The sequence below is a fragment of the Boleophthalmus pectinirostris genome, unplaced genomic scaffold (genome assembly GCF_026225935.1).
Source record: "Boleophthalmus pectinirostris isolate CB_2022bp ecotype Guang Dong unplaced genomic scaffold, ASM2622593v1 HiC_scaffold_23, whole genome shotgun sequence".
Taxonomy (NCBI): Eukaryota; Metazoa; Chordata; class Actinopteri; order Gobiiformes; family Gobiidae; genus Boleophthalmus; species Boleophthalmus pectinirostris.
This window is the reverse complement of record NW_026571207.1, coordinates 34,633,462-34,659,047: the sequence shown is the minus strand read 5'-3', so window position 1 is coordinate 34,659,047 and position 25,586 is coordinate 34,633,462. Positions and strand designations below refer to the sequence as shown.

At 40.4% G+C, this 25,586-nt stretch overlaps 1 protein-coding gene across 1 annotated transcript in view; it reads right to left on the bottom strand.

Annotated features, from left to right (window-relative positions):
- The window catches only part of pde6a (phosphodiesterase 6A, cGMP-specific, rod, alpha), a 92,363-nt gene extending 70,476 nt beyond the window's left edge, over window positions 1–21,887 (bottom strand). Inside the window, exons 1-3 of the mRNA XM_055158972.1 lie at window positions 21,559–21,887; window positions 12,536–12,677; window positions 1,117–1,269 (exon numbers count right to left, since the gene is read on the bottom strand). Of these exons, the coding sequence (XP_055014947.1) occupies window positions 1,117–1,269; window positions 12,536–12,677; window positions 21,559–21,887 (624 nt within the window). The remainder of the gene's footprint in view (window positions 1–1,116; window positions 1,270–12,535; window positions 12,678–21,558) is intronic.
- Between the last annotated feature and the right edge of the window lie 3,699 nt (window positions 21,888–25,586).

The following is a 25,586-nucleotide window of genomic DNA, read 5'->3' as shown; positions in this document are numbered from 1 at the left end:
CAGGACACCGTACGGGGGGAGGGAGGTGGGGACTCGTCATCGACATTGAGCGACTCTCACCTGGTAAATCTTTTTCCCACTGGACACCGAAACATATGTGCTGCTTTATACACTGTGCACATGGACTCACACTTGTCCCGAACGCAACGGAAAGTGTGGAATTTCTTGTACAAATCATTGTTAAATCCACATTTGTGCTTCGGTACGTTGCAGACTGACCCACTGTTTGTGTCTTGCTCCTTCTGATGCAGAGACACATGTACAGACCCTGTTTGGTCACACTACACACAGCAACCTACATTCGGTTTGTCGATTAAAATGAACGTAATCGATTAAATTCTTAATGATCAATTATCGATTAATTCGACTAATCATGCCCATCCCTATTCTAGATGCTCTGAAAGGGATAAAACGATTTGTTTCTTCACTGTTCCTCTTGAAATTACTCATCAGGGAGCTCAAACAAGGGAATTACCGAAAAAAAGCCGCGGATTATGGCTTGCAAAAATAAACCGCAGGACTCTATTTTAACGCAAACGCCGCAACAAATACAAACGCCACAACACAAATGCAAATGCCGCAACACGTTAAAAAGCCACAACGGAAGTGACCGCGGGACTCTATTTTCCGACAGACCGATCAAGCGGCAAGTGAAGAATGTCTTGTTATTTGGAATACAAATAAAGTTGGACTGTTTATACGCCGATACCGATACCAAAACTGGAACCGATATCACCCTTCCCTAAATAAAAGACAATTTTAAGACTGTTTTAATGTATTTTATTCAAAACTAATTAACTATTCAGTGTGATGTAACATGTTTTGCTGAAATGTTGATTTCATTTTGCAGTGTGGGTCCAGTATTGTTGAAAATAAAACTGAATTCAAAATTGTGGTTGACCAAAACAAAGAAAAGTCATGGTTATTTTTTTGCTGTATCTCCCAGCTCTTTTAGTTACACATCAGGAAGTAAAACAACCTGGACTAACCCAAGACTAAAAAAGGACTAAACCAGGACTAAACAGACAAATTACACTGCCATGGGAAAAAGCATTCGACGGACCCTGCAATAGAAAAGTTACACAATGCAGCTTTAAATGTTTCACGTTGATTTACCTCCTCGTCTTTCTTATCAAAGTGGGGCTCCTCCTGTTTGTTGACGGCCATCATCACTGCCACCATGTCCTTCCCGTTCATGATGGGCACTGCCAGGATGTTCTTGGTGGAATACTCCGTCAGCTCGTCCACAAAGCTGCTGAAATGGGAATCCTAAGAAAAAGAAAAAAAAAAAAAGCCTGAACATCCAAAGTAATTAAATATATTAGGTTGTGTAGTCCCGCTAACTTAATTATGTCAAGTTGCTGTAATATGTTCTTCTTTTTTAGGAATTTTAAGTAATATTTCTTGATTAAAAGGAACTATTGTGAGTATAAGTGAGTGTAACTTAAAAACATGAAATGAGGTAGTAGAATTAAGTAGTTAAAAAATAATATGTAATGTGTGTATAATGTACTATGTGTATACTATAATGTGTAACGTATGTATGTATGCATGTATATATATTATTAAACTTTATACATATGATATAATATTGATGAGACTAGTAAATCCCCTGACTTTCACATGGGGGTCCCGGGTTCAAATCCCCCTTCTAAGGTGTGTACAATGTGTGTGTACTATGATGTGTCTTTGTGTATACTATAATGTGTGTAGTTGCAGCTGGATGTACTGGATTGTGTGTACCATGTGTGTTCAAAAATCATGGATTACATATAAAACTGAAAATTAAATAGCTTATTCCAGTTTGGAAGCTCTAACAGCAAATATTTGAGTTGAGCTAAATGAGCATTTTTAATTCAACTGTTATGAAAAGGTACAAGCCATCCAACCTTTCACTGTAAACCTGAACTTTCAAAGTAATTAGATTAAGTTGTGTATAGTCAAAGTTTTAGATCTAGTCCTGCTAACTTAATTGTCAAGTTGCTTTAACATCAATGTTCCCTCTAAGCTGCGCAACTGCGCAATTGCTCACTGCTCGCACACTCTCAGCGCACAAGAAAACCTATGCAGCACACTGCAAATGAATTAGATCTATAACATTTTTTTCTGTGTCATTTTGCTGTGTAACTCAGTGAGTGACATGTGTCCAGCCAATCATACGATACGTATGATTGGCTGGATTACGCTACGCAGCCAATCATGGCAATGACACTACTTGTGCACGTGCTCTGCCCACACGTGCTATATAACAATAATAACAGTGCGGCAGAGTTAAGTGACACTAATGCTAACCCCTTATCATGGCGAAACGAACGGGCAGTGAATGTGATACATCCACTCACCAAACCAAAGTAAAAAGTTCTTTTAAGATGGAATGAATGTCGGAATATGTGCAAATAGAAGAACAAGCAGTGAAACTGCTGATGCGCATAAAGTCAAAGCAAGAAGCAGACGGAGCCATCAACCTGGACAAAGTGTACAAACATTGGAGAAGTGAAAAGGATAGATGTGAAAAATAAGGTCAAATTTAAGTCAAATTTGTGCATATTCTAGTGAGATTTATTAAGATGTTTTATTTATGGATATTAATCATTAAATTCTATTATGAGTAGATCATTTATTGGTAGTAGAAATGCTAATAAAAGACACAAGCTACAGCACACATCATTGTGGAAAATGTGAATGTTTTAATGTGAACAAAATGTTCTGTCTTAAAGGTGTATGTGTCTCATTTCTTCCAGAGCAAGACCCTCACCTAGGCCAAAACTGGACCTCACTGACCTAGGCCAAAGCAGGACTCTCACATAACATACTACAAAATCTCATGACAACAATTTTCAATCAACAGTTTTTGTCTTTTTCATTTTAAGTGGGCCAAATAAGTTATATTAAAAGTAAACTAATGGAAATTGCTGTTTGATTTGATTCTTTTGATAAGTCATGAAACTTGCTATGATCCCAGGTGTGATACTGGTGTGTGGCCACAGCTCACAGTGGTCCTCAGTGTGCTCACGGAGGTTGTCTGTATGCCCAGACACATGAAAAATTATAGGGAACATTGTTTAACATGTTCTTCTTTTTGAGTAGTTTGAACTCATATTTTTTGGTTAAAGGGAACTATTTTGTGTGTAAGTGAGCGTAACTTAAAAACATAGATGAGGTACAACTTAGTAGAATTAAGCAATGAAAAAATAATATGTAATGTGTGTATAATGTACTAGGTGTGTACTATAATGTGTCAAGTATGTAAGTATGTATGTAATATTAATATGTTATATTACCTGGATGTACTGGATTGTGTGTACAATGTGTGTACAAAAATCATGGATTACATATAAAACTGAACATTAAATCAATTATTCCAGATGTTTGAAAACTCTAACTACAAATATTTGAGTTATCAAAAGGTACAAGCCATCCAACCTTTTAAGTTCAGGAAAATTGTGACTTTTAAGTTCATCAACTTGAAATAATTGAGCCAATCGATTGCCTTAGTTATTTTAAGTTCTGGTAACTTATTTGGGTTTACAGTGTGACGTAAAGAGCTTTCTAATATTAATATCAGACTGTATTATTTTTATAGCACAATTCTGAACAAGATCTAGTGCTTCCAACTACAAATCTATTATATACTTCAAAAAACAAAGCAGCGCCTCCATGCACTGAGGAAAAATGTTAACAGTAGTTCACAAATCATAATAGTTCACAAATCATTGAGTCCGTAATGTATTTCAGCCTCATATCTTGGCTCCAGTATTTGACAGTAAAAGAGGAGGGGGGATGCTTTCTGCAGAGGTGAGAGAGGAGGAAGAGAAGAAGAGGAGGAGAGAAGAGGAGGAGGAGGAGGACGAAGAGAAAGTTGTGAGAGAGGAGGAGAGTTTGATAAAGCCAGGGACAGATCCGCCCTGTGGGGAGGTTTAAACTTGTGCTCTCTCCCACCGCACGGAGCAAAGGGAGTCGGGCTGGTTTTATTTTAGACGAAGGTGACTTGAGGACAAAAGAACAGCCCTGAACTGCACTATAAGCTCTGTTATTGAGACCGGAGGTAGAGAAAGGAGGAAGAGGAGGAGAAGAAGAAGAGAGGGAGGAGTAGGAAGAGGAGAGTAGAGGTGGAGGGGGAGAAGAAAGGGAAGAGAAACTTTCAGAGACCAGAGCGGAGTTTTGCTGTCATGGTAAAGGTAGCAGCAACTAGCATGCACACACTTCCTGATTATCGGACAAAGTGGCAATCTTATACTGATTGGCGCCCTGAGCGAGACCCCCTCCTGACGTAGAATAAAAATAAATAAGAAATAAAATCAAGGTAAAACAAGCTAAAAGAAGGCCAACCAAGCCTTATCTCCTCAGGCAGGTCGTTCCAAAGCCGAGGACTGAAAAGGCTCCATCACCTTCGTCCGGAGCCTGGACTTTGGAACAGTGAACCGGGACCTGCCTGAGGATCTAAGGGTTGAAAGTTCTGAAATGTAACTTGGTGCAAGACCTAATCGAGCTTTAAAAGTGATCAGTAAAATCTTCAAATCAATTCTAAAACCCACAGGAGCCAGTGAAGTGAAGTAAAACGGGTCAAGTGTTGATGTCTGTTAAACCCAGTGAGGAGCCAAGCTGCTGCTTCTCAACCAGTTTGAGTCGAGGCCGGAGAGGAGGGAGTTGTAATAGTCTTTTTCAAAATCAGGGCGGGACAGGATATGTAATAAAATGATCCACTTATGTCAATAATGAACTTGAAATTTGGTCGACCATGTAACATATCTTTGAGGTACTTCCTAACATTTTGTGATAATGTACAATGTGCATGAGCTTGAATAAAGTAAACTAAATAATGATTTTAGTTTTTCTAATATGTCAAAGGTGCACTGTGTAACTTTTCTGGTAGAGGGTCCACCACAAATTTGTTTCCATGGAGATATGATTACTTTGCCCGAAAGGTATCGCAGTATAGCGTCAGACTCATGTATGTTGTGTTTATTTTATTCAAGGTGTTTTACTGCTTAAAAATACTTTAAAAAACAAGTGAGTGAGTGCTCACCTCTCCATAGACCTGACCTCTAACTTGGCCTGGAGGCATTGTGGGGTTATCTCCATGGAAATAGATGAGTTTAAAGGGATAGTGTGGGAAATTCTTGCAATAACATTTCAGTGAAGGCAAGTTACACAGTGCATCTTTAATACACGAAAAGGTAAAACAATATTGTTCAGGTACTGACACCAAAACCAGGTGTTCAAATTATGGTACCTGGAATATTTTAATGATACCCAGCCCTAGTGTTATCTGTGTGTGGTGTATTCAATAATGAAGCACAGTGGAGTGTGTGTAGTGAGAGAGTAGATGGGTCAGATTAGCGCTGTGTGTGTTTGTGCTGAGTTAGTGAAAAGACTCGGAGCTGCGTGACCTTTGGAGTAATCTGGGATAGATCTAATTCAGGAGGATTAACCGCTCCACCCCCTGCACACACATCAGATCTATCTATACAAACCTCCTATATGCATACGTTCTATACCAACCTCCTATACGCATACGATCTATACCAACCTCCTATACGCATATGATCTATTCCAACCTCCTATATGCATAGAGTTTATCTATACCAACCTCCTATATGCATAAGATCTATATATACCAACCTCCTTTATGTATACAATCTATCTATACCAACCTCCTATATGCATATAGTTTATCTATACCAACCTCCTTTGTACATAAGATCTGTCTATACCAATCTCCTATATGCATACGATCTATACCAACCTCCTACATACATAAATTCTATCTATACCAACCTCCTTTGTACATAAGATCTATATATAAACATTCTTTAGATAAGATAAGATAAGATAAGATAAGATATGCCTTTATTAGTCCCACAGTGGGGAAATTCCAGTGTTGCAACATACTATTTCAGAACAGCAGGAAAAGGTAACACAGATAATAAATAATAGCTTAAAAATAATTTAAAAATAGACTTAAAAATAATTGCACATGGTTATGATTGACTGGTACATGTTCAGTGTGAACAGTGTTTGTTGTAAAGTCTGACAGCAGCAGGAAGGAAAGACCTGTGAAACCTCCTTCACACAGCGAGGGTGAATGAGTCTGTCACTGAAGCTGCTCTCCAGAGCAGACAGAGCGTCCTGCAGGGGGTGAGACTCATGGCCCAGCATAGAGGTGACCTTAGTCAGGACCCTCCTGTCCCCCACCTCCTGCACTGAGTCCAGACAACAGCCCAGGACAGAGCTGGACGTCTTGATGACCTTGTCCAGCTTCTTCCTCTCCCTCTCTGTGATGCTGCTGCTCCAGCAGACCACACCGTACAGGATGGCTGATGCCACCACAGAGTCATAAAAGGTCTTCAGGAGTGGCCCCCCCACTCCAAAAGACCTGAGTCTCCTCAGGAGATAGAGCCTGCTCTGGCCCTTCCTGTACAGTGCATCTGTGTTGTGAGTCCAGTCCAGTTTATTGTTCAGATGAACACCCAGGTACTTATATGAGTCCACTCTCTCAATGTCCCTTCCCTGGATGTTCACTGAGAGGGTAGTAGAGTGACGTCTGCGGAAGTCCACCACCATCTCCTTGGTCTTCCCTGCATTGATGATGAGGTGGTACTGCTGACACCAGTCCACAAAGTCCTGTATTAGTCCTCTGTACTCCACATCATTATCATCCTTGATGAAGCCAATGATGGCAGAGTCATCAGAGAACTTCTGCAGGACGCAGCTGTCCGTGTTGTGTCTTATACATAAGGTCTGTCTATACTAAACTCCTTTATACATGAGAACTACTGTATCTATTATAACCTCCTTTCCACATGAGATCTATCTATACTAACCTCCGTTATACATAAGATTTATCTATACCAACCTCAATTTATACATAAGATCTATTTATACTAACCTCATTTATGCATACGATCAATATATACCGACCTCTTTCATACATACAGTTTATTATTACAATCTCCTATATACATATGATCTATCTATACCAAATTTGGCCCACGATATAATTATTTTTGACCCGTGAAATCATATCAAATATTTATTAGAATCTGATACAGATATACTATAGAGACATAATTTATTTATTTAAAATGTTGTTATTATTTTATATTCTGCTTTATCTGGATTGAATCTTTAAGCAAAACTATAATTAATTAAGCATTTATTTGAATAAGAAAAGGTTTAACATTACATATCTTGACCCAGTTTTTACTTTTGGCCTTCTATGAATTTGAGTTTAACCCCTGGTCTATACCAGCCTCCTTTATACATACGATCTGTCTATGGATCTATATACTAAACTCATTTATACATGAGATCTATCTATACTAGTACACTACCAACAACAACTAGCATGCTAACACTCAGTCCTGATAATAACATGCTTTCTCATTTTTATTTATTTATTTCGGTCACAGGTATATTTTGACATTAATTCACATTTAACATACACAGACCGAAAAGGTGTCGGCTGAAGCTTAAGCTTACCATGCCTACCCTTTATTCCTTTATCAGAGCTTCATCTTAACACCAGTTCATCTTCATAAATACAACAAACAAATCAGAAACAGAACAACAAAGTCCTACAGCACAAACTAAGTCTCATATTTCATGTATCTGTCCAGAGTTAAACATTTAAACTCCTTTATAAAGTGAAAGAGACTGGTGCACAATTTTAGGTTTTCTGTACAGTTGTTCCAGAGGCTCCGCCCCTTTAACAGATTTACACAATTTCATAATGTTTGTTCTGATTTTCTTTTTGATAAACATGGCCGTACGGATTTTGAACATGTTCTGTAAAGGTTTTGACAGGAGATTGTTGTTTACTTTTAACATGATTTTCAGAGTGTAAAGGTCGATTAAAAGAGTTTGAAGGTTTATAAATAATGCATTGGTCGGTTTGTTATAAGTTGATAATGTGATGCTCTTATTGTCTTTTTTTGCAAGGTAAAGACTGAATTTGTATTAGTCTTATATGTGTTGCACCAAATCTCAATACAATAGGTTATGTTGGGCATTACCAGCGAGTTATATATAATAAAAAGACTGGTTTTATCTAGGGTACATCTATATTTTTATATAATTGTGATCACTTTGGATAATTTATTTCTAATTGTATTTATGTGTGATTTCAAGTTTAAATTATGATCTATACTTACTCCTAAAAATTTATCTTGAAAAACTCTTTCTAATGGTGTATTTTTGAGCATAATTCGTACATGATTTTGTACTTTTCGTTTTGCAAATATCATAAATTTATTTTTTTCTGTGTTTAGCGACAATTTATTAACATCAAATCAGACTTTAATTTGATTTAGACAGCACACAGCAGACTTATTTTGACCTCAAGAGCTTTTTATACACTATATCTGTACTGAGTTAAGATAAACTTTACTCAAATACACGGGGAAAATATCATTGTATTGTATTGTGTAACTTTTCTGGTGGAGGGCCCATCTTGTCTGGAATGTTTCACAGTACGGTATTAAACATTTCTATCTTTGTTTCTGAGCTATAAAACCACCTGTGATTGAGAGCTGTGTGGAACATTCGAGGCAGAGCAACGACGTCTCCATAGAAACAAGCAGGTAACGGACCCCCCAGCCAGAAAGTTACGCCGTGCACCGTTAAGTTGCGCATGTGAGTGTAAAATTACCCAGTGTCCCTTTGGCCCAGCTGTTTTTGTATTGCGTGTTAAAAGCAGAGCAGTGATGGGCGCAGCTTGTACCCTTCAGTTTTGTGCGCTGGGCCTCATTAAGAGAAAATGTCAGAAAACACTCAGAGAACCATGACAGAGAAACACAGCCAGACGCTTCCAAATGTCAGGACTGTGGCTGTAATGAGACAGAGAGCTGCTTTTGGACAGAATTAAACCCACGCACACAGACACGGGACCACACTGGTGTTATGGCTCCATCTGGTGGATAAACATGCACGAAGCAACAATGGACCAATATTACTTTTACATTACTTTTACATTACTTTACATTACTTTTACATTACTTTTTGCAGTCCGGGGGTGGAAAAATGTATTGAGACCACTTTTGGGCAAGTTACTTTAAAACTTTAATGTGTTATTTATGACTTGTTACTGTCATTTTAAAGTCATTTGTTACATTACAATATTACTGTGTTTAAGATGTAAAACATTACACGACTATCACAGCACTTTTATTTTGCTCTCACCAAAATAACTGTGAAGATGCTGAACTTCTGCGCCGTATATGGACTGAACCAGGACTAAACCAGAGCTGAACCAGGACTGAACCAGAACTGAACCAGGACTAAACCAGAGCTGAACCAGGACTGAACCAGAGCTGAACCAGGACTAAACCAGAGCTGAATCGGGACTGAACCAGGACTAAACCAGAGCCGAACCAAGACTGAACCAGGAGTAAACCAGGTCGAAACCAGAACTGAACCAGGTCTAAACCAGGACTGAACCAAGACTAAACCAGGACCAAACCAGGACTAATCTTGGACTAGAACTGAATCTAGGACCGTCCCTGAGAGAACCCCGAGCGCGATTGGGCGTCAGCGGTACTAGAGCGTGGAGTTCTTCGTCGGTCCTTTCGCCTGCGTGGACCATCAGGTGACCGCACCTACGGCGTTTCACCGCTGCTGATATCAAGGTGAACGAATTTGTATGAAGAAAAACCCACCACTTCAATCCAGGTTAAAAAAGCACCGTAACACACATTACTGACATTTGTACTCAGTAAAATATTACCACTTTTTCCCCTGTAATGCAACATTACTGCATTACAGCAAAAAGCAACGCATTACAGTCATTTGTTACTTTTATAACATGTTACTCCCAACACTGATTGAGACTTACTTAAAGGTGCACTGTGCAACTTTTCACTACCTGCTTGTTTCCATGGAGATGTTACTGCTTTCCCCGTAATGTTCCTCGGTATAACATTAAACATTTCCATCTAGCATTTATTCATTACAGGTGTTTCTGTTGCTCAAAACTACAATGATTCCTTCTGTGAACAGGGGCGACTCTCCACAGATCTGAACTGTAATGTAGCATAGTGCTGTAACCTGCTCGTCTCCCTCGTGATAGATGGGTTTAATCTATACTGTGGAACATTCTGGACAAAGCAGTAACATTTCCATGGAGACAAGCAGGTGTTACTCAGTGCACGTTTAAAATATGAAGAAATAAAAACAAATATGAGTTAATAGCTACACTATATAATGCAGCAGTCCATAGTTATTGTTGTACCAAGAATATACTTGGTCTATTTAGCAACTGTTTTTGAATTATTAGTATTTGTATTAGTATTAGTATTAGAGATAGATATTAAGGTTTTGCGTCTGTGTCACAAAAGCACGTGACCTGTTGTTTATGCTGTCATATTGGAGGTCAAACAGTCTATCTGAACCAATGTCTAGTATTTAATAAAATAAGAAGGACGCACTGTGCAGTTTTCACTTTCGGGGGCAAACATCTCACGCTCAAGCCTCTAACCCCTTGTAACTTTTCGGTTCTTGGTTGGTGTAGGACGATGAATGAATTAAGTAGTTATAAATATCTGGATATTAGAGTTTGGGCACAGAGTGAACGTCAGAATTAGGGATCTGTTCCACAAACTAGGAGGATGACTTTAGCATTATATCTTTTTAATGACGGCTGATCTAATGAGCTGGCAGTTTCAGACAGTTTTATGATGTTTGCACTCGCCATGATTATATTGTAGTAACTGTCACGTTACTGCCATGTCACACACAAATCCTTAATATCGACAGTTCTTGCACAAATGTCATAATGTCTGATGACATGATGGCTGAAACCATGATCAAGACGGATTCCATATAAACAGGCTGTCATAATTATAAACCACTTATTTGAAAAATGATGTAGAGTCATAAAATTAGGCTACGTCCAGACTCTAGCCTGAATGTTCCTGTATCTGATCTTTTAATGACAGTCTTAACAACACAGATCAGACTTTTTCAAATCATATCCTGGACACTTCGATACGTGCTCCTAAACCCGATACATATCCGATCTTCTGACATGTGACTTCTCTGAAATCTGAACGGCCAGGTCACATTCATCTACCTACACGTCAGGCTCGGAGTCTCATCAATGGAAGGAAAGTGACGTTCGTGAGTTTATTCATATTTGGGTGAGCTCTGTATTCAGGACAAAATGGAGGGGTCCAATTGGAACCACAGTTTTTGAAATGATTGCCAAAGAAATGTCTACAAGCGTCTACAAAAATGGCTACAGGCGTCCTGGCTCCAATGCCAACGAAAAATAAAGATCCTACGAGCCAGAATACAAAGAGACTAAAGACTCAAACCAACAAAGTGACCGTGGGGGAGACAAGCTCAGCGTTTAGGCAACTTCTTCTGCGTGTAACGTCATTGTGTCCTCCAATGTGCATGAGGGACACTTTTGGAGCATCTAAAGTTCACACTGGACATCATATACAAGTCACATTTAATTGGAACTGTGAACGACTTCGCAAAAAAATCTAATTTCACAAAAAAAAAAAAAAAAAATCCAAACTGAGCATTAAGCCCTGCAGTCTGACCATAGCCTTAGATATAAAAATTTTAGGTTGACCAACATGTTTTTTTTCATGGACAATGCAGATAATTGTTTAAAACGAGAGAATAACTATGACCTGTATTTTTGGGCTGATTTATTTTGTGATTGTAATTTTATGTGAGACTTGTTTAACAGCACAAATCAGCTCACCTGTTGTACTTCCAATTAAATCAGCTCTTTCTGGTCAGATTGTACAGGCGAGTTTCATTGTTGACAAAAGCGCACGTTGCATGCTGGGAATTATTATTATTATTATAACATGACGGACGGAGTGAGAAAGCACGTAAAGGGTGTTGATCCCAGTTATTTATCCAGTCTAACGGCAGAGGACCCAAGACCATTTGACCAGAAATTGGTCATAAGCATCGACGGACAAAAAATCACCCTTTTCAACCCCGACAGAGCCTGGACCAAACCAAATTTCTGGTCGGAATCGCCAACTACCTGGACAAATATTCACTTGGGCGATATCCACAATGACTTGGTGGAAACTCCTGGGCCATTCACAGCAGAAAAGATGAAAACCTCCAAGAGTCTCGATGTGTTGTTGAACTTGTTGGAGTCCACGGTTTGTTAGGATCTTCTACGTTTGCTCTGTGAATGTTTGAAAGCCGTTTAATTCACCGTTAGCGGTTCTTTTCACTCAGAATACGAAAAAAGACATTTTCCTTCTTCCGTGCTTCTATTTGTGCATCCGATAATGCAGCAGGAATTTACCATTATTGGGGATAAATACGCGAGGTTACGCACTGTGTTTGACCGCTATCATGTTTCTTACCTCCGACCAAAATATTTCCCAGCATGCAACACGGGCTTTTAATAACAATACGTCAGCTGAAACTCACCTATTAAAATAAAGCTCAGATTAAAGTTTAAATTGAGTAACAGAGCTTCAGACAGAGCAGAGTCCACAGTCAGCTTCAGTATTTCATCTGTATTTTCTTCTGCAGTACATTGCTTTAGCGCGTGTACCTGAGTCACATCCTTGACGTTGACCATCTTCTTGGTGGTGGCCACATGCCCCACGATGCCCATGTCCAGAGGGTACACGATCTCACTGTCCGGGGGCACCAGGCAGTCGTCATACACGGCATCCTTGTGGACGTTAAACAGCCTGCAATGGAAAACAAAACGTCTCACAGGTTTTAGCAATAGTAAGTAAAGGTGCACTGTGTCACTTTTCTGGTGGAGGGTCCATCAAATGCTCTTCTCCACGGAGATGTTATTGCTGTGTCTGGAATGTTTCACAGTATGGCATTAAACCTTTCTATCTTCATGGAGTCCAAACCATACTGAGTTACAGTTATAAAACCACCTGTAATTGAATAAATGTAAAATGTGGAGGAGATGTTTAAATGTCACTGTGGAACATTCCAAGCAGAACACTGACATATCTATGGAAACAAGCATTACTGGCTGGTTTATATATATGTGTGTGTGTGTGTGTGTGTGTGTGTGTGTGTGTGTGTGTGCTTGTGTGTTGTGTGTGTGTGTGTGTTGCGTGTGTGTTGTGTGCGTGTGTGTGTGTGTGTGTGTGTTGTGTGTGTGTGTGTGTGTGTGTGTGTGTGTGTGTGTGTGTGTGTGTGTGTGTTGTGCGTGTGTGTTGTGCGAGCGTGTGTGTGCTGTGTGTGTTGTGTGTGTGTGTGTGTGCTGTGTGTGTGCGTGTGTGTGTGTTGTGTGTGTGTTGTTTGCGTGTGTGTGCGCTTATGTGTGTGTGTTGTGTTGCGTGTGTTGTGTGTGTGTGTTGTTTGCGTGTGTGTGCGCTTATGTGTGTGTGTTGTGTTGCGTGTGTTGTGTGTGTGTGTTGTGTGTTGTGTGTGTGTGTGTGCGTTGTACGTGTGTGTATGTGCGTGTTGTACGTGTGTGTGTGTGTGTGTGCGTGCGTGTGTTGTACGTGTGTGTGTGTGTGTGTGTGTGCGTGTTGTACGTGTGTGTGTGTGTGTGCGTGCTGTACGTGTGTGTGTGTGTGTGTGTGCGTGCGTGTGTTGTACGTGTGTGTATGTGTGCGTGTGTGTTGTGCGTGTGTGTGTGTTGTGCGTGTGTGTGTGAGCGTGTGTGTGTTTGTGTGTGCGTGTGTGTGTGCGTGTGTGTGTGCGTGTGTGTGTGTGTGTGCGTGTGTGTGCGTGTTGTACGTGTGTGCGTGTGTGTGCGTTTGTGTGTGTGCGTGTTGTACGTGTGTGTGTGCCAGTGCTTCTCAAATAGTGGGGCGCGCCCCCTGGGGGGCGCGAGGCTCCGTCAAGGGGGGCGCGTTTGACCTCGGGGAACATGCTTTTTTATTTTTTTATTTAGATGTTTTTTACTGTCTTAAGGGCCGTTCACACCAAAGCGTCAAAAAACGCCTTGACGCCTCTATTTGGAGCCTTTGCATTTGAGTTTAGACGCCCCCCGACGCGCGTCTTTGACGCCGTGGACGAACGGGACAAAAATACTCGACGCGCATCCGTTGCCCTGGAAACAAGACCCCGGTCCCGCTCTTTTTCCCGAAACAATATCAGACCAGACTGAGAGTGTTTTTATGACATAAAACATCAACGGAGGAGATCGGGTCGACGACTGGGGCGTATATATATTTCTACTCCGCTAATGACACTGGATCAGTCCCGGTCTAGTCCTGGTCTAATCACGGTCTGGTCCTGGTCTAATCACGGTCTAGTCCCGGTCTAGTCCCGGTCTAATCACGGTCTAGTCCCGGTCTAGTCCTTGTTTAGTCTCGGTCTAGTCCTTGTTTAGTCCCGGTCTAGTCCTGGTTTGGTCCTGGTCCGGTCCTGGTGTATTCCTCGCGATCAGCTCGGTGATTGTGGTGTATATATTTATTCTCCGCTCGTGTTTGTGGTTCTCGTTCTGGTTCTCGGGTCTTTCTTCCTGATAATAACGTCGCTGCGTCTCTGGATACTCGTCCCTGATTGGTTGACGCGGCGCGTCTGACGCGAAAAAGTTTTCAACTTCTTGACGCTGACGCTTTGGACGCGCGTCTTGGCCGCTGACGCCAAAACGCTGAAGACGCGCCGCGCTGACGCCAGATTCGCGCCGCGCTGACGCCGAAAACGCGCCGCAAAAAACGCAGGACGCTCTAGTCGCGCGTCCACATAGACTTTACATAAAAAAGTGGACGCTTTGACGCTTTGGTCTGAACTGGCCTTTAGAATAAAGTGCAATTGCACTTCCACTACATTAGGGGGCAGTGGCGCTCTCATTGGCAGAGTGTGCGCAGGGAGCATTCGCTTGGTGGTGTAGGAGTTTTGTTTGCACTGAGCATGCGTGCTTTGCACACAGCACAGAGTTTGAGTATGAAGTGTAGACACGAAGTGTAGCAGACCCTCAAGTGACACCATGAAAAAATATTTAACAGGGATGAGAAGACAGGTGGAGAGAGACGGAGATAAAGAGACAAACGAAAATCTCCCGAAAGCTAAGACGAGGAAATATGACGAAGCGTATGTAGCGCTTGGCTTCACTGTGACTACGGTGGGAGACGAGGAAAGACCGGTGTGCTTACTGTGTCTAAAAATGTTGGCAGCGGACAGCATGAAGCCCAATAAATTAAGGCGTCACTTAAATACATTACACCCCGATCACTCTGATAAGCCGCTTGAGATTTTTCAGCGAAAACGTGCCGAATATTGCCGACAATCATCCCGCTTGTGACTGCTACTTCAGTAAACCAGCGAGCGTTGTTGGCATCATATAAGGTGGCAGTGTTACGCACAGGTGTACTTATAACAATTTTATAGACAAATGATACTATCTATAGTCACGCGGGGGGGCGCGAGATGTTTTATTCGTCCTAGGGGGGGCATGACAGAAAATAATTGAGAAGCACTGGTGTGTGCGTGTGTGTGTGTTTGTTTTTATTACTATGTGGGGAACAAGACCTGAGCACACACTCACGGTGTGTGGAACAAATTTTTTGTGGGGTTCAAAATCCTGGGTCCCATAAGGGAAATCATTGGAATGGATAAAGGAGACGTTGCTGATATGTCTATTGCAGACATTTCAAGTTCTCCACACTTCACAAAAACATGACTATGTGTGCTTAAGTGTGCTTAAGATTGACTCTACAGGTCACAAAAGGTACTGCAGTTGGACTTTTTCACGCCAAGTTCCAGCGCTCCACACACACCACCAACCAATCAAACACGCACTTGTCTGTCACGTGGGATGATGACAAAAACCAATACACGCATCAAGAATCTCAGACTTCCGGTCATTGCACAATTCATACTGGGAAGGATTTTCTAAAAAAGTGAGCATCAAACCGCCATGTTTGTTTTTACAGTGGAATGCATCTATTGACAAAGCTGATCTTTTCAAGTCTTTTGAACCATATTGCTTTTGTTTCTGGTTCTGATATTGTCATATTTTAGTTTTGGGATTCGGACATCTTTAATTGTGTGGTTGTTGGATCCTAACAGCGGAAAACAGCTCGAGAAATTGGTTTGCGAACTGCTTTAATGCAAAAGGGAATCAGACGTGTGTGACTGCAAACCTCCATTCAAACTGTTTCCCTTCCCAACAGAATTGAAAAATAGTGAAAGACGAAAGCGATGGGTAATATTGATCCACGGGAAAGACGAAAAAGGAAACCTTTGACTGCCTAAATCATCCCAAGTTTGCAGCGAACATTTTGTATGTAGAGCACCATCAAAGCAGGATCCTGTTTGTTAAGTGAGAGGTGCAGAAGACAAACACACTGAGCTGCACTTTCTTGTTCTTGTGGTTTTACAGCAACATTAAGTCTTGGTCTCTTTGCAGTGGAAGGTGTTTCTTGGTGAACAGCTGGTGCCTCTCGTTTTGGCGTTGACTTTTTAAATTCGTAACCAAGGCTGAGTGAGGGATCGGGGTTTTGTAACACAGACATATTTGTATCTCTGGGAACCTTAGGCTCTGAACTCTTCATTTATGGATGTTTAAATGTGATTCAACTCATTTACAGGTTTATAACAGCTCACTGAAAATGAGAGTTTACCTGGTCAGGTGCAAAATCGAAAACAAAAAACTACATTCAGCATCTGATATCTGCATGTTCTGAGTACTATATTCATAAAAAAATATACTTTGTCAAAGTATTTAAAGAGATTTCATATCACCAGATACAGTAAAGCCAAGTGTGCACCTGTTTGTACCTGTTGTTCACCTGTGTCCACCTAATTCATTTTTTCCATTTAACTTATTCAACTCATTTAGCTTATTATAATATAATAATACAATAATAAAACTTTTCCCCGTCAGTGGGTGTCCAGTATTTGTCATCTTGATTACTTTCTCGTGCGCAGATCTCCACATAAGTGTTTTTTCTGTAGCGATTCTTGTTATACATCGCATCTTGGAAAAAAAGACTGAAATATTTTAAAGGACTAGCCTGGGCAATGGGAATAGCCTGGGATTTCAGGGCAATTTTGGTTCATAATTGAGTATAAAGCCCGATAGTTTGTTTGGATATCACAGGACTCCACACAGACACATCAGTGGCATTCTCACCTTCATAAGTTTCACTCCCCGAAAATCCGTCGCTATCGCTGTTTTCCACTTTATAATCAACTTCATCATCACTTTGAAATCTATAAAAGTCACTTTCTCTAAACTTATCCATAAAATACGTCCACTGCTCATTATTTCTAAAACTGGGTGCCGCAGCGCCGCGATCTTTCCATTGCTCGTGGTTCGTGTTGTGTTTTTTCCGGAAGCTACCATCATCACTACTTCGATTAACTTCGGAAAAAATCGGCAAAAACATATCCTTGAATCCTATTGGTCAGCCTAGTGTGGGTTGTAGTGGCCTCCACCTATCACAGTGTCTGTTTAAATGTGAAAAACCGAGCTGTTTCTAATGGTCGTCAAATCACGACTTTAGTGAAACAGCGGAGGAGTCAAAAGACGTCATTAAGGGTACAGGGGGGGTTGTCAAATGTCGTCTTCATGGGGGAAAGAGTTAAAAACGGATTGGCAAAAACTAATACTGAGCTCAAAGAACATCCAACACGTTTGGATTCTACAGAACAAAGGATCTCCTACTTGGAGGACACGCTAAATGCGACAAAACGTGAACTACATCAAGCTCAGAATATAATTAAAACGCTGGAAGCTAAGTCAGATGACTTAGAGAACAAAGGGCGGAGAAAAAACTTAGTATTGATGGGTCTCCCTGAACAATCTGAAGGCCAACAAATAACTACATATGTGCAACAAATGCTACCAAGATGGCTTAATCTAACCCCGGAGTCGCCACTAGAAGTGAAACGTGCCCATCGCACTCTGCAGCCGCCTCCATTTGTCTTAGAAAAGTTGATTACAGATCCAAATGGCAGATTCATATTAATAGCAGGGAATATTAGGAGAATTCCAGTCACTTTTTTAAATGTTTATGTGCCCAACTCGAATGAGCCTAGATTCATTTCAGACATGGTACTTCTGTTTAATGAAAACTGTAAAGGATTAAGCATATTAGGGGGAGATCTGAATTTAACACTGACCCCAAATGATAAACCTAAATCAGGTAAAAGGTTGAAACCCTAGATCTTCAAAAATGTTAAAAGGATTATGTAGCGAAACTGGCCTAATAGATGTTAGGCGGGAATTAAATCCAGATAATAGAGACTATACCTTTTTTTCAAATGTTCCTACTCTTGTATTGATTATTTCTTTATACCTACGAGATATATTCACATGATAAGTGATTGTACTTCTTAATGATACCCGGCCCTAGTTCCCACGTGCTCTTATATCTGTGTAATCTCTTAGTGTTCCAGTAGGTTCCACAGTGGTCCACGAGCGTACTAGTCTATGTGCTCTTATACTTGTTCTGATACAGCTCAGGATCATTCTAAAGCTTTTTTGTATCGATGAGAATCTAGTTTTAGTATCGATTAGTATCTGATTTTCGATACTTTTGACAACTCCAATAGGCCGACCACGGGGCTGTTAGACTGTTGTATTGTTTATTCATCTGGTGTGGAGCTTTCTCAGGCAGCTGTTGTGATGTGTGATCTGTATTCAGACTTGAAATCCCCTCACTCACACATTGATCACTGTTATGGCCTGTAGCAGCCAATAATGTAATGACTTGCCAGTAATGTAAGAAAATGACTGAAGCAATCATGAAATAAGCTGATGCAATAATGTAGTAAGTTGTTAGTTATCACATTATTGACTGGTTTAATAATAATAATAATAAAAAACTTTAAAATGAAATAATTGCAGCCACTAATGTGTGAAGAATCCCTCAGTCGTCCAGGTAGAATCCATGAGGAGAAAATTCAGTTTGTCGACTGGACAAAAGTTAGTTTGGTTGAAGACATTTCTCTGCTCATTCAAGCTACTTCTTCAGTTCTAGTCAGAATGCTGGTGGACACTTCCTTATATCTGCAGGGAGGAGCTAACTAACTATAGTTATTTCGGCCTATTGATCTGTGCAGGGTGTGGGGTCTAATTAGCAGAACAATTCATGGCCATAATGGAGCTTCCACACCTAAATAGGAGAGAGATGGTGTCTGAGGCCTCCATTTCTGTTTAGAGAAGGATTCGCTTTGTCTTGTCTTCTTTCACTTTCCTCTCAAACCAATTTTTCTGTCTGGCTTAAATCTGTACCTCGCTGTCCTCAAACGAGTGGCCTGTGGCTTTTAAGTGGAGATGTACAGCAGACTGGGGTCCACTGCTGCTCACTCGTCTGTGTTGGTTCATCCTCTTGTGAAGTAGCTCTTTAGTTTCTCCAATGTAGCCACTAATATAATAATTTCTTTGATATCACTTAATCAAATATTTATTTATTAAATTACAAGTGTCACACTACTTCAGAATGTATTGTTACTATTGTCTCTTTCAAATAGTAGTTGAAAGACCTGGTCACACTCTCTTGTTTTTTTTTGTTTGTTTCTTTGTTTTGTTTTTTTCTCTACCTACCTGTCACTCTCATCTAGCAGTCAGAAGGATTTATCTCTTCATATACTATCATAGTTTGCACCTGGGGGTACACAGTATGACAGTATCAGTTTTCAGCAGGCTTCCTTATCTATGGCAAAATGTGAAAAGATAATTATTGATGGTGTTTACTTTAAAAACAAAAAAATACTTTTCTTGTATCCTATATTTAATGGAAGATTATGTAAAATGTCCATATTTTTAGAGGTAATTTAGCAGCTATTTGAAAGAGACACAAGGAACAATTTATCTCCAAGTATGACACTTTAAATTCAATTAATAAATCTTAAAGTAAGTAAGTTTGTGGCCAAAACTGGTACTGCAATCACATATGAAATACTACAGAGCATAGTATAGTATAGTACAGTATAGTATAGTAGTATCCCCTCCCCCAGACGAGAGCTCGCAGCTAGGTGTCCAAAATCAGAGGTGGAGGGTGGAGCAACAGGCCAAAACACAGAATATACACATAATGACGACATCAACATAAGACTGAGGGCTGCAGTTTATACGGGAAAGGGAATATTCAGGCTGGATTACTGTAGTCGCTGATAAAAGTATTTGAAATGATCATGATTCCTTCATGTCTGGAGATATATCAGGGTGATTTTGTGATTCATTTACAGATATTTCTTACATACTGTTCCTTTAAATGATATTAAGAAATGATTACATTATTGGCCATTATTGTATTATTGGCTGCTACAAGCCTTTAGTGAGAACATATAAAAATATGAAATGTATCTTTAATGTAATCATAGCTCACTTCTTGTCTTTTGGAAAGTAGAACTCAATTTTACCATTGTGTAAGTTTGATAAAATTGTGTTTTGAATTAGTAATGTTGGTAATATTGCAATTCATAGGTTTATTTGCATCAAAAATAATCTGTGAAAACTGTGGTACTATTTTAGACCTGGTTTAATCCTAGTTTAGACCTGGAATAGTCCTGTTGTAGACCTAGTTTAAAGTTTAAATCACAACTGATCTATGAGCCTTTATGTGCATGTTGTATTTTCAGATATGAGCTTCCACTTTTTCCTTCCTGCTTTTGTTCTGTTGAACTGTCACTTCCTTCCATATCGTCTCTGCCTTGGTTTTTCTCATTCATTTTCATATAATTTCTAAGTGACCTCAAAATGATGTGCATAGTTCAATCACACAGATGAGGTATTGTTTCTGCAGCTGCAGCTGTCTTGGGGCAGAAGGGCAGTGATGTGCCTGCCACAATCACAGTTTCATAGACAGAAAATGTGGATCAACTGTTGTGTCCAGTTTGGGTTACTGACCATGGACCAAGCTGATCTTTGACCATTAAACATAAAGCCCCAAACTGAACACATTTTCAGGCTGTCAGAGGTCAGATGTCAGATGTGGGATTCTCATCACACCTCAATATGTACACAGTTGTTGTGGAACTACACACTAAGTCCACTTTTTTCAATACTTCTGAAGTAATCGGACTGAACTGAGTTGTAACGTTACATGATGCATATTGTCATATTGTAGAATCGCGCTGCTTTACACCTACAGCTGTTTCTGATGACAAACTCCAGACTGCAGGGGCAGGGCTGCACCGGTTACTGAAACATCTGCTGGCTTAGATATCGGCAGATTCCAAATATCAGTTCAGCCGATATGCTGGCTGGACATGTAACAAGACCATGTACTGGTCGTAGTTGGCCCAGAAAGTCTCATTTGAACCTTGTGTTTACAGAGTTGTTCTTTGGTTACTTCAGATAAATAACAGCAACATTTGAATCAGTTTTATCTGATTTTAGTTTAGTTTAGTACAGAGCGATAGTGCTTGGGAACACGCTCCCTCAAACCTTAACTGTTCACAAGCGTCATGTTTTAAGAAAATGTTTAAGAAATATATTGGAAGTTGTACATAATTATATTTAGTCACTAGTTATTCATTGTAATTTATTGGATATATTATAGTTAATGTATAATGTATAATACACTGGAAGTCATCATCCGCATGTTTCCAAACGTCTTCCGGTAAGTGTGAATAGGGCCTCTTTGCACTGCGGTCGTGATTGTGGTTTGTGTGTTTAGTCCCAGTGTCCATGTGGTTTACCTGGTGGCGAGCTCTGCGACGCCATTCCTCTGTCTGTACATGAACAGACTCATGCGGTCGGCTCTCAGCATAAAGCTCAGGTGCTTCATCAGGTTGAACACGGCCTTCTCCATCTGGAGGTTGTCCTGGATGTCCCTCACCAGGTCCAGCATGATCTCGCTCTCCTCCACGCGGGACAGGGTGTGGAACTTCCTGGTGTCCACGGCGCTCTTCCGGCCGCTGTCCAGGAGCTCGGCGATCACTTTGGGCCGGAAGTTTGCGTCGTAGTACTGCTTCGCAAACTGAGGGTTCGAATCCAGGAACTGTGTGGCGGTCGCTGCGTCCACCATGGCTGCGAAGAGGAGAGGAGAATTCAGGAGGCTGTTGATATTTTGCAGCTGAGGTCATCAACATTTTCTGGAGGGTGAAGCTAACTGGAGGGACTGCTGTGTCTGAAGCTGTTACTCACATTAGACTTTAATCTGAGCTTTGTTTTAAAGGGCCCATCTCATGCAAAATAACTCTTTTCACATTGTATCTTCTGCACATAAACAAGCACAATTTGGGTTTTTGGAACATCCATTACACAATAGTTTTGAAATCTTACTGATGTCTTGGAGACAGTCACAGACCAGGAACTATGAAAGACCGACTATTGCTCATCCCCCCTCCCGTCCTGAGAAAGCACAGGCTCCACCCTCCAAACGTGACGTAGGCGACGAGTGAGCCGCCCTTCCTCCGCCATCTCAGGGAGGGAGGGGGAGACAGGTGTGCACCCTGATAGTGGTAGGAATAAACTTTTATTCATCATGGAGATACAGCGTGTTCAGCCGCATGTGTTGGACCTGGAATCGGACGAGGACTTTGAGGAGCACGAAGCTCAAGCACCTCGTCCACATCAACTGAACATTACTGATTGGTAAAGTATTAATAAACACTTGTAGATAAACTTATTATATCATGGACACTAGGGATGGGCATTCGATGAAATTTTCTTAATCAATTGTCGGAAGAATTAACGATCGATTATCGATTAATCATTAACGTTTTTATATTAAAATGATCATCATTATTATTACTATCTGCACTACTAATCTGCATAAATAAATTCAACTTTACGACATATAAACCACAACCACTCTAGAGCCATATTGATCCGTTTGAGATTATAATGTGTTTAATTCAGTTTTGTTCAACTCTCACAGAAACAAAACTTAAAACCTCATCGCTAATTTGCATAAACTAAGTGAAGATAAAACCACAGCTCTTGTGTCGCTGATGCGGTCAATTTCTGTCGGATTAAAAGACGCGACTCAGTGGAATACGGGTTAGTGTGACCAGATTAGTTGATGAAATTCTTAATGATCAATTATCGATTAATCGACTAATCATGCCCGTCCCTAATGGACACTGCAGTGAGCTTATGCTGTCGCTTTTGTTTAGGTGTTCATGTGGGAATTGTCAGCCGATGTGGGGTGGAGGCGGTGAAGCGGGGGAGGGGGGTGGGTGTGAAGCGCTCTCAGCTACGTCAAACGCGTCATAGGTGTATCTGCCGCATCATCGTTGTAGCAGCTTTAGTTCATTGTCACGTGGGAGGGTGGCAGAAATACGCTGCAATTTAAAAAAAAACAAACGCCGAATCAATCTTAAAAACCCTTTGGCGACATACACAAGGCCCACACATCACTCTTAGAAGGTAGAAAGCTCTGAAAAGTTGATTTTGCATGAGATGGGCCCTTTAACACAGTCTGACCAGAAAGAACTGATTTATTTAAAGCTCATGTTCGCTGATTTTGTGCTGTTTAACAAATCCCTCTCAAATAATATTACCGTCAACATTAGCCAACAGTTTTTCAGTTTGCCACACTTTAGTTTTTTGTTGAAATCCAAACTCCTAAACCGGACCAGGACAGTTAAACTTATTATCTGTTTCAAATCGCCATATTCTAACCTTCCGCCACAAGAGGGCGCACACCAACTGTACCACTGCACCTAATGAATCGTGACAGGACTACTTTAAGGCCTACATGACAAAGAAGTGGGGGAAAGAGTCAGAATTATATTTATCCATAGTAAAAGTACAGTTACATGGCTAAAAAACTGACTCAATTACAAGCACAAGTAATCTACTGCTGCCAACACTGTAATTGGTTTAGCTTCCTGTTATGTATGCACCATTTTGACGACTTTTTAACAACTCAAAAACAAAATATAGGCTAGTCTGTTTTAATACACGCATCAAGAATCTCAGACTTCCGGTCATTGCACAATTCATACTGGGAAGGATTTTCCAAAAAAGTGAACATCAAACCACCATGTTTGTTTTCCCAGTGGGATGTATCTATTGTCAAAGTCGATCTTTTCAAGTCTTTTGAACCATATCACTTTTGTTTCTGGTTCTGATATTGTCATATTTTAGTTTTGGGATTCAGACATGGCAATTGTGTGGTTGTTGGATCCTAACAGCGGAAAACAGCTCGAGAAATTGGTTTGCGAAATTCCGTAACTGTAAAAGGGAATCAGCTGTGTGTGACTGCAAACCTCTGTTCAAACTGTTTCCCAACGGAGTTGAAAAATAGTGAAAGATGAAAGCGATGGGCAGGACTGATCCACGGGAAGGACGAAAAAGGTAATCTTTGACTGCCTAAATCATTCTGAGTTTGCAGAGAACATTGTTCATACATTTTGTATGAACATTTGTTTGTGGGACAGCGGCAGCGACGTCCGTTGACAAGAACACGTGGATGTGGAATCGTAGCCAAGAGTGGTGAGTGGTGATGTGCTTCACTTCAGTGACACAGAGTTCATGAACAATTTTCATCTACTTCACTGCAGAATAGTGACGTTTGTGGCTTGTTGATAACGTGTAGGTGGATGAATGCACTTTGACCGTTCACACTGAAGTCACATGTCAAAAGATCAGATATGTATCAGGTTTTAGGAGCACATATCCAAGTGTCCTGGGTCACATTTGAAAAAATCAGATGTGTCGTTCAGACTGTCATTAAAAGATCAGATACAGGTCACATAGGGGCCAAAAAATCGGATTTGGGTCACTTCAGGCTGCAGTCTGAACGCAGCCTTAGTCATCAAGGACCAGCGCAGAACTCCACACTCCACGGGGCGAACCGCAGCTGACGCCCGATCACACCTTGCAGACGCCCTGCTCCACGGGCTCAAGGTTCTCTCAAGGGCGGTCATAGAGTCCAAATTCTAGTCCAAGATTAGTCCTGGTTTAGACCTGGTTTAGACCTAGTTTAGTCCTGGTTTAGACCTGGTTTAGACCTGGTTTAGACCTAGTTTAGTCCTGGTTTAGACCTAGGTTAGTCCTGGTTTTAGTCCTGGTTTTAGTCCTGGTTTAACCCAAAATGTGAAAACTGAAAATTACCGCCCTGTAATCCATTTATTTCAACCAAGTAACTGTAATCCAATTACCACTCACTGAAACAGTAACTGTAACTGAATACAGTTACTCATAATTTGTACTCTGATTACATAACTCTGGTACATGTAATCTGTTACTCCCCAACACTGCCGCTGAAGATGTGAAACAGTTGTAGTCTGTAGATCAGGCAGGTCAAACGCAGATACACAGAGGCCAAAATTAATAACTGGGACTAAGTCGGGAGCCACATTAAATATTTACTGAAAATTTTCAACAACATCTGCATGTTTTCTCTTCTTTCAAGATAAATAATGTTAAATCTTTTCTTAATGAAATAAATGTTTAAAAATAGTTTTGCTTAAACATTGAATCCAGAACAAGCAGAATATAAAATAATAACAACATTTTAAATAAATAATGTGTCTGTAGTCGATCTGTAGCCGGTGGGAAGCTCTAATACAGATTTGATATGATCTCATGGGCAGTGTTGGGGAGTAACAGATTACATGTAATGTAACATGTAACAAATTATGAGTAACTGTATTCAGTTACAGTTACTGTTTCAGTGAGTGGTAATTGGATTACAGTTACTTTGTTGAAATAAATGGATTACAGGGCGGTATTTTCCTGTTTTCACATTTTGGGCTAAACCAGGATTAAAACC